The 9,699-nt window shown below is 48.3% G+C and overlaps 1 protein-coding gene across 1 annotated transcript; it reads right to left on the bottom strand.

The window, feature by feature from the left end:
- Positions 1-522: 522 nt before the first annotated feature.
- On the bottom strand, positions 523-2,896 carry LOC136459455 (protein ALP1-like). The gene is made up of 3 exons (XM_066459305.1): positions 1,356-2,896; positions 1,063-1,288; positions 523-987 (listed from the first exon to the last, which is right to left on the bottom strand). Exons 1-3 carry the CDS (start codon positions 1,881-1,883, stop codon positions 539-541), a joined length of 1,203 nt encoding a protein of 400 aa, XP_066315402.1. The 5' UTR covers positions 1,884-2,896; the 3' UTR covers positions 523-538.
- Positions 2,897-9,699: the final 6,803 nt, after the last annotated feature.

Genomic DNA, 9,699 nt, shown 5'->3' with positions numbered 1-9,699 from the left:
TTTGGCCACAGAATTCACATCTTTATCCTTGAAAACCTTCTCAGGCCTGCTACCATCACTAACAAGGGCAGCCATCCTCCTTAGCACAAAGCCAGAGGTGGTGTTGGTCCACCTCATTGCCCTCACAGCCCCATTCCCAGCTACAGGAACAGCAACATCAATAGGGTTTGCTGCACCTGGAGCAGCACCAGCACCAGCACCAGCTGCAACAGGGGCAGCAGCACTAGCACCAGCACCAGCTACAACAGGGGCAGAACCACCATTGATGAGCTGCTCCATCACTGAAGTACCAGCAACAAACCCACCCTCAAATGCACCTGAATCCATCCTAGGACTGGCATGTAATGAAATCAACAACAGAATTAGTCAAGAACAGGCTGACAACAATATTAACAGATCATGAAGAACAGAATGTTTCAAGAACAGAATGAATGAGGCATAAAATTGGTCTCAGCTTTGTCCACCAAATTATTACATCAGCATGACACACATGAGTTCCATAGTAGGGTACAGAAACTAAAATCAAGAACATATTACATCAACTAGTGTTTGTTCCCCTCCCTTCCCACATAGCATTGCAAATGGCATCCCTTATTTCAGCCATGTCAACAGAGTCTTGGTCCAGATGGGCTGGGGGCAGGTTGGTTGGATCAGCAGAAGTAGTGAAACCTTCCTCATCAGGAACTACTTCATCAATGCCAAAACCTAGGATCCAGTTATGCAAAATGGCACAGGCAACTACAAGCTTCACTTGTGTCCTATACTTGTGGAAGGGTTTGTTGTCCAAGATCCTAAACCTGCCCTTCAGTGCACCTATAGCCCTCTCCACAGTCACTCTAAGTGATGAGTGCCTAAGGTTGTAGAGCTCCCTTGCATTGGTGGGCCTGTTCCTTGGGCCATACTCAGACAAATGGTACCTAACCCCCCTGTAGGGAGGTAGGAAACCATTTTTGCATGCATACCCAGCATCTACCAAGAACATTTTACCTACACAAGACATCTACTGTGAGAGTGTGTGTTAATAGGCCATGGAATATGTAATTAGTGTTGGTGTGCAATTACCTTCTGGCAAACTCAAGCCATCTTCCCTGGCTACAGCATCTGCCAAAACAGTTGCATCATGGGCAGAGCCCTCCCAGCCAGCCAGGACATAAGTGAATTTCAGATCACAATTCACAACTACCATCACATTTTGGGTGGGATCCTTTTTCCTACCCCTAAAAGCTTGTTGCATGCGCCTAGGAACCCTTGCTAGGAAATGAGTGCCATCTATAAAGCCAATAACATCCTAAAAAGCATGGGTCAGTCATTGCAATAGGTCCAATGTAACTAATGAACCCAGGGTATACAATTACCTTAAAATATGGATTCCATGTATGGCTTCCAAGAATCTTTGGGTGAGTGGTAGTGCTAGCTGGCTTTATCATTTCATTCCTAAGCTCACCCACAGCATACAACACCTGATGGAAGTGCTTGTGGACAGTTTGGATGGACCTCCTAAAGGACTGGTGGACAACCCTAAATCTTTGGTTGTGCCCTACAACATGTAAAAACATGGCAACCTGCTCTTCTACTGACACCCCCTCCCTATCAGTGACAAGACTCCGCTCTCTAAAAGTTCTCACTAACTTAAAAAAAGCAACTCTCTTCATCCTAATCATAGAAATACACTCTGAATCAGTGGAATTGTATATCATTCTCAGTGTTCTCTGTCTATGCTGTTCATTTTCATCCCTAATCAGGGCCAGTGCTATAGGATCAGGCAGTGGGGTTTCAGGTTCAGGGGTTTTTCTTTTCAGCCTAGTGGATACAAAGGTAACCATAACAACAGTCAAGGCAGCTGCCTTCCTACACAGCATGTCACGGCTCAAAGACAGATCCATCTACAAGCATGTAAAAATGTAACAGGATTTCAGTTAATGAGCCCTGCTAGGCATCAACATGACTGTGAAATGAATGCATGCCAACAAAAGCACGGCTGCATCTTTATGTGATGCCTCCCAGTACTATGTGGACAACATCATCGACCAATGATGGAACAAAAAACTCAGATCAAGAACAGCAAGGTACAAGTAACACTAACAACTGCATCAAACAGTTATGAACAGCAAGGTACAATACAAATCTGAAACAGATCAACAACCCTAACAGATCACGAGCCCAACAGATCAAGAACAGCAAGGTACAAGTAACCCTAATAGGAGCATGAAGCAGTTATAACAAGTATGAAACCCTAACAGATCATGAACAACAACGAACAAGAAACCCTAATAGGTTCGAGAAGCACCACAAAAAAGAAGATTAGGGGTCGATTTCACCTTGGCTCGGGGTCCAAACAACGGAGAGGAGGCAGATCTGGAAGTAGAGGATGCAGATCGGGAAAAAGACGAAGCAGATGCGGACGGAGAAGAAGAGGAACACCGCAGCCACGGAGTCCCAGCAGCAGCCGGAGCGGGGAAGCGGCGAAGAAACTCGGCGCCGGTGACCTAACCCACAACCAGCCGGAGGTCGTCGCCGCCGCCGCCACGCACCACAACTCACCGCCGGTCTCTCACGAGGGAGGTGGAAGAGCAAGCACCGAGTGGAAGAAGGAGAGAGTGGAGAGTGGGAACCCGAATATAAAGGCCGGCGAAATCGCCGCCATTTCGCTTCGCGCGCGGCGGCCAGAGCGGGAGCGGAGAGCGGGGACGCGCGCGAAGACGTTTCCCCTTCCCGCCAGAGCCCGCGCGAGCCACCCCGCCGGCGCCCAAAATCGCCCGCGTGCGTCGCAGACGAGCGCGGCTCGGAAGAAACGAGGGTTTCGGTCGTTTCCAGAGAGCCAGGCGGAGAGGTCGAGTGTTGCTCTGCGAAGCCAGGCTCCCTTGCGGGCCATCGACGACAAACATGACAACTTGCAGCCCACGGGCGCAGCCGGGCCTCCGGGCCAGGGTCGCAAACGCGCCCTAGGTGACTACTTTCTGGCCATTGGATCTTATAAAACGGCCCAAATTAATACATGCACGCTGTAGATGGGTTGTTATATATGGTTGATAAACAGATGCATCAGGGGGCTTGAAGCCATATATATATATACCACTAATATTAAAGTCTTGTTTGGCTCCTTTGCTTGGTACTATATTACCTAGTCGAGCGAGCGAGGATTCCAAACAAGTTTGTGTTCGGTTCCTTTGCCCGAGTATCTTCAAACCAATATAGACAGAATTTCTCTTGTTTCCGTGAGAGAGCTAAAGTGACTTACGACATGTTTGATTTGTTACCTGGCATTGCTTGCCTTGCCTCGTTGGGCAAGGCTTGTCCTGCTAGGCCTAGAGAGCCAAATTAGCTTGTTTGAGTTAGCAAGAAAAATGCTAGAAAATATAAACTCCAGGCAAGATGGTTGTACATCTAAATGTTTTTGTTCGATGCTAATTTCTTGCCTAGCTGCTAGGCAAGATGCTTGTGAGTAAAAGATGCTCGGGCAAAGGTCGTGCCCGCAGCCCGCAGCCCGCAGCCCGCAGGACGAGGCAGGCTAGACAAAGCCACGGTGGGAATCGAACGCAACCTAAATCATTTTCTGGAGGAGCACTCGGTACGGTAGCAGTTGATGGCCTGTAGAGGCACAGCAAGAGCCGAGCGGGCGTATGGGATCATCGGGCCGTCGCGGCGTCGTGGGTAGCACCGGAACCAGCCAAACGCCGGTCCACTTGCGAAATTATTGAGCCGACGTGACGGCGCGAAACGAATCTGCGGTCTAACGGTCTCCGTCGCTTGATCGCCCGTCTCATCTCGAAGCCGACGGCGGGTGGTGCTCGTGCGGCGCGCTGGGCCTCCTTTTCGATCGGGCATCGCCAATCGCCAGGCCGGTCCGGGTCAAACACGACGCGCGCGCGTGTGGTACAGCGCGCAGCGTCGTATCAGCACTCCAGTCGACTAGCGCCGTACGTGCAACGTCGCGCCTGGGAACGACAGGTTCACTGAACGTTTCGGTTACCCGTAGCTCTACCAGCAGCAAGGGGTGGTGCAGCTGGTTGCTGAGGGAAAGGCGAAAAAGGGCGGGGGATAATGTTGACAGGATATCGTCGACAGTCTTTCGAGGGGTATCCCACGAAGGTAGATTGATCGGCAGAAGAGCATGAAATCAAGAACAAGAAGGCAATACAGACACACGAGTTAGACAGGTTTAGGCCGTCAGTATGACGTAATACCATACTTCTGTGGTCTGTTGGTTTATATTAGCTATCGTATGATATCGAGTGTTTGTAGATGTATATATCTTGTCCGTTAGGAGACCCCTACCTCTACTTATATAGTCTGGAGGGGTAGGATTACAAAAAAAAAGTATCCTATTTGGTAATATACAATATCTTACGGTGCACGCCGAGCAGCGCCGTGCACGTCTTGATCTTATGGGCTGGGCCACCTCTGATGGTGCGGCCCATGTCTTGTCTTGTGAATACCGGGGGTCATACCCCCACAGCTAGTCTCCGAGCCTGACAGTAGGTGACGTAGTCACGTGGTGCCAGGGTTAGAAAGTAGAAGACCAGCCGAACAGGCAGCCAGTCCCCGGACGTAGCCTGGAGATGAGAAAAGCGCGCATTCACCGTAAGGTGAAGTGTGTCCACTTAGTCCCCGAGCCTGTTGAAAGACGAAGAATGAATCTTGTAGCAGGGTCAAAGAAAAAGAAGTCTCAAAACTTGCCGACGTCGTTTGACATGCGCGTATCAAGATCCAGACGTGCTGCCCAAGATCAACACCCTAATCCGAACAGCATGGAACGGCTTGATAGCACACCGATGAGACGTAGCAAGATCCGACCACCAAGGGAGATGTCCGAGCGCCACGGAGTCCCCGGCGTAGCTGGCGACGTCCGAACACCGAGGAGTCTTCGGCGTAGCTGGCGACGTCCGAGCACCGAGGAGTCCCCGGCGTAGGCGGCGATGTCCGAGCACCGAGGAGTCCCCGACGTAGGCGGCGATGTCCGAGCACCGAGGAGTCCCCGCACGTAGACGGTGATGTCCGAGCACCGAGAAGTCCCCGGCGTAGTGGGTGATGTCCGCGCACCGAGGAGTCCCCGACATATGCGGTGATGTCCGAGCATCGAGGAGTCCTCGGCGTAGCGGGTGATGTCCGCGCACCGAGGAGTCCCCGACATATGCGGTGATGTCCGAGCATCGAGGAGTCCTCGGCGTAGCGGGCAATGTCCGCGCACCGAGGAGTCCCCGGTGTAGGCGGTGATGTCCGAGCACCGAGGAGTCCCCGCGCGTAGTGGGTGATGTCTGAGCACCGAGGAGTCCCCGGTGTAGTGGGTGATGTCCGCGCACCGAGGAGTCCCCGACATATGCGGTGATGTCCGAGCACCGAGGAGTCTCCGATGTAGTTGACGATGTCCGAGCACCGAGGAGTCCCCTGCGTAGCGGGCGATGTCCGCGCACCGAGGAGTCCCCGGCGTAGGCGGCGATGTCCGAGCACCGAGGAGTCCCGGACGTAGGCGGCGATGTCCGAGCACCGAGGAGTCCCCGACGTAGTTGGCGATGTCGGAGCACCGAGGAGTCCCCGGCGTAGCTGGCGACATCCGAGCAGAGAAGAGTCCCCGACATAGCTGGCGATGTCCGCGCACCGAGGAGTCCCCAGCGTAGGCGGCCATGTCCGAGTACCGAGGAGTCCCCAGCGTAGCTAGCGACATTCGTGCGGTGAAGTGTGCCCACTTAGTCCTCGAGCACGAAGAATTCGAGCATCGAGGAGTAACCGACATAGCTGGCGATGAAGCACGAGCAACGAACAGTCTGGTCAACTGATCGGCGGCGAAGTGAACATTAAGTAGAAGCGATCGGCAAACAGTCCGATCAACTGGTTGGCAACGAAGTTTATGGACCTAGCAGTCCGACCAGTTGATCGGTGGAGAAGCCCGAGCACTAGGTGGTCCGATGATCCTGCAATACAAATATGTAGAACGGGTAATAAATGATGTACAAATATATAAACTCCGAAGAAAAATCAGCAATGACGATGAAATAGCGTAAGTAGCTCGGCGATTAGTTGATGTAAAGATGTATTTAATATAAATCGCCCGAACAGTTAGTGTGTAGCTGAGTCTCCAGCCCTAGCTAGCCTGTTAACCATAACGCGGAGCGCGGAGCCCGTGCACGTGTAGGAGGAACAGGCGTCGCTAAGGAGCCGCTGTCGACCACCCATAACGCAGAGAGCAGACGCTTGTGCACGTGTAGAGAGGAGTCGGAGACAGAGCCGTCTCTGGAGGCGTCTGAGCATCAACAGGACTGTTCGAAGGTTCAAAAAATCGTTTGGAGAGCAAACATGAAGAAAACAGGTCGGAGAAACATTATGGCAATTAACGAAGATTGGAGAATATTTAGAAAAATATTAAAGCGTGATTTAACTTTAGACAGAACGTCTGGTCGGCGGCGTATGACGTTATCTGGTCGGCGAGAGGATGGACGTCTCTAATCTGGTTGATGAATTTGCCCCTTAGGGCATCTTGGAAGGTGGCAGCGACGTTGGTGAACCCGAAAGGTAGGGCCGTAACCCCTAGAGTTTCTCGAGCAACCTCCAATAGATCTGATCGATGTATGCGATTATATCGTCGTTGTTGATCTACCTCCTTTGGTAGTGAGGAAGCGGGCGACGAGTTGTTGATGAAGGCGACCTCGGAGGCGGTTTCGAGATCGGATCTGTAGTCGCAGGTGTGGGAGTGATCGGCGCAGAATCGATCTGCACCGGCTCGAGGAACTCTCCAACTCCGTTAGCGTTGACGATCCACGAGATCGATCCGTTCGTAAAGATCTGGCCGGGCTACGGGAGGGACGAAGAGCCTACGAAAAAACCATCTTGTTCGACAAGGAAACAGCACGCAAGCCCCTACTTGGCGCGCCAACTGTCGACAGAATATCGTCGGCAGTCCTCCGAGTGGTATCCCACGAAGGTAGATTGATCGGCAGAGGTGCGTGAGATCAAGAACAAGAAGGCAACAGAGACACACGAATTAGACAGGTTCAGACCGTCAGTATGACGTAATACCCTACTCCTGTGATCTGTTGATTTGTATTAGCTATCGTATGATATCGCGTGCCTACAGATGTATATATTTTGTCCGCTAAGGGACCTCTACCTCTCTTTATATAGTTTAGAGGGGTAGAGTTATAAAAAAAATATCTTATTTAGTATTATACAATATATTACGGTGCACGTCGAGCAGCGCCGTGCGCGATCTCTAATGATAGGACCCATATCTTATCTTATAGATATCCAGGGGCCATAAGATCTGCCAGAATCGGACACGCAAACAAAGACGTCGATTTCTTCCATTTCTTGGCATGAAAAGGTCACGTGCGTCATCGTTTGTGAGGAAGAAATGGCTGCAGGGGAGTGGTGCTTATCAGGAGCCGGCCGACGTGTCGACGCCGGAATAATCGACAGACTGGGCCACACGGTTGTTGTCAATCAAACCATAAAACAGCTCGGCCCATACGTCGATTTTCCTTTATCCGCGATGGCCACGCCACGCGGGGCTCTGTCCATATGACGAGTGCATGCGAGCCACGGCAGCATGTTGCAAGTGAATTACGTGGGCCGGCTATTAAATCGCAAGCATGGGCCTGCATTAGTTATAGCTAAGAAAAAGGAAAAAAACAAACCAATTGAATAGAAACCGTGTCGTTAGCAGCCGGCGGATGCATAGGCAAGAATGAGAGTGGAATTGAACTAAATTTTATTTTATTCTACTCAAACATATATAAATTGAGGTGGATATATATCTATTCAAACGAGGCCTCAAGTAAAATAGATTAAATAGTTGATTTACTCATTTTTCATAAAGAAAGTTGTTTTAGTTTTCAAGGTCCTTGCATCGAACTGATGTAAAGGTCTTAACATACTCCTACTCTCTGTATAACTAGAATACACACAACTTTATAAAAAGAGTTGATTTGCCCGCGTCACGGAGAGGGAATGGATTGGTTCAAAACTGAAGAACTTTAGCTTTTCTTTATTATTAAGAAAGAAAAGAAAAGTTGCCTCCAAAATTAAATAATTATCATCTAAATAAATACTTCATGCTCGAAAAATCGGGAATCGCCACGTTATAAAATCGGCAAGGCTTCACAGCAGCGAGACCGGGTGTTGAGGCAACTGTTGGTGCCTCGGGTGGTCAGCGAAGGCGAGCGACAGCGTGTACATAGGCGTGCCGCTGTCAGTGCACTCCCTAACGGTATGAGATGGTTAACTAGCTCTAAGACGATATTTTTGGTGTTTAGTGTTGTGTATCATACTAGCTCTAGCTTTAAGATAATTAACTAGCTCTAAGACCATTTCTCCAATAGCATTAATTTTTAGCAGTGTGCATGAGACTAATTCTTCATCTAGAGATAGTTTTTCTTTTTTTTTATTAAAAATAATATATTTAGAGCTAGCTCATAAATCACAATTATGCCTCGTACATACAGTGCTTGTTTAGTTCCCAAAAACTTTCCCAAAAAGTACTACAGTAGCCATCACATCGAATCTTGCGATACGTGCATGGAACATTAAATGTAGACGAAAAAAACTAATTACACAGTTTTGTTGGAAATTGCGAGACGAACGTTTTGAGCCTAATTAGTCCATGATTGAACAATAATGGTCAAATAAAAATAAAAGTGCTACAGTAGCCAAATTCCCAAAATTCGCGAACTAAACAGAGCCACATATGCAAATGTGCTGAGGTGGGGATGTCAATGAATTCTGCTCTAGTGCTCTTTTATTCCCTACAAGAAATTTCTTACGCCTTGTTTGGATGCACTCATTTTCATCTCAATTTATATGTATTGAAGTGGACTAGGATAAAACTTAGTTTATTTTTTAACTCAATTTATTTCAATACATGTGAATTAAAGTGAATACGAGTACGTCCAAACAGGTCCTTTATGCCCATCTCTACTCTCCCTATTATCCATATATGCACTTAGACAGTTAGAAATCAGAAGAACTCCTGACATTTTTGTTGTGCAACGTACAAAAGTAGAGTTAGAGCAAATCACAGGTGTGCTTGTCTTAATTAGTGCATGAATTTATGCAATGCGGATTCGTATATAGTGAAAAAAAAACTGGACATAATATTTGTTTTTCCATGGGTACAGCCGCATCGCCTACACTGTGTAAGTGTGTAGCTACGCTTATGGTAATGTAGGAGTATATAATTATAGTAATGGACTGTACACTTCATTAGTTTTGCGGTTCTGCTAAAAATTGTTGCTTGCTTTCAAGCTGAATTTGAATTATATCAACCATATTCCATGATGTACCGTACGGTAACGGCGGAAAGTCATTTCTCGATGAAGAGTTTCCCATTGCTCTCCACGTGGAGTGTTTGCACTTGTGCTAAAAATATTGCTTGCTTTCAAGCTGAATTCAAATTACATCAACTATACTTCAAGAACGGGATGCGAAGTCATTTTCGATGGAGAATTCTACACAGTCATACCTATATTCCCTAATACGGGAATGGCTTCGAAATTTTTGCAAGGAGTTGCTATGGAACACGGAGACAACAAGCTGCAAGGGGAGAAGAGGCGCAATGGAGCACACACTGTTTTAGTTCTGATCACTCAAAAGAAAACCCTAAAGAAACGTTGAAGGCAACTACGCTCGATTGAGCTTTTATTTGATAAAAAAGATACTGATGAATTTAATATAACTTTTGATGGAAAAAAGTTGCTTTCGAACTACGGA

The sequence above is a fragment of the Miscanthus floridulus genome, chromosome 6 (assembly GCF_019320115.1).
Source record: "Miscanthus floridulus cultivar M001 chromosome 6, ASM1932011v1, whole genome shotgun sequence".
Taxonomy (NCBI): domain Eukaryota; kingdom Viridiplantae; phylum Streptophyta; class Magnoliopsida; order Poales; family Poaceae; genus Miscanthus; species Miscanthus floridulus.
This window is presented reverse-complemented; position numbering and strand designations above follow the sequence as displayed.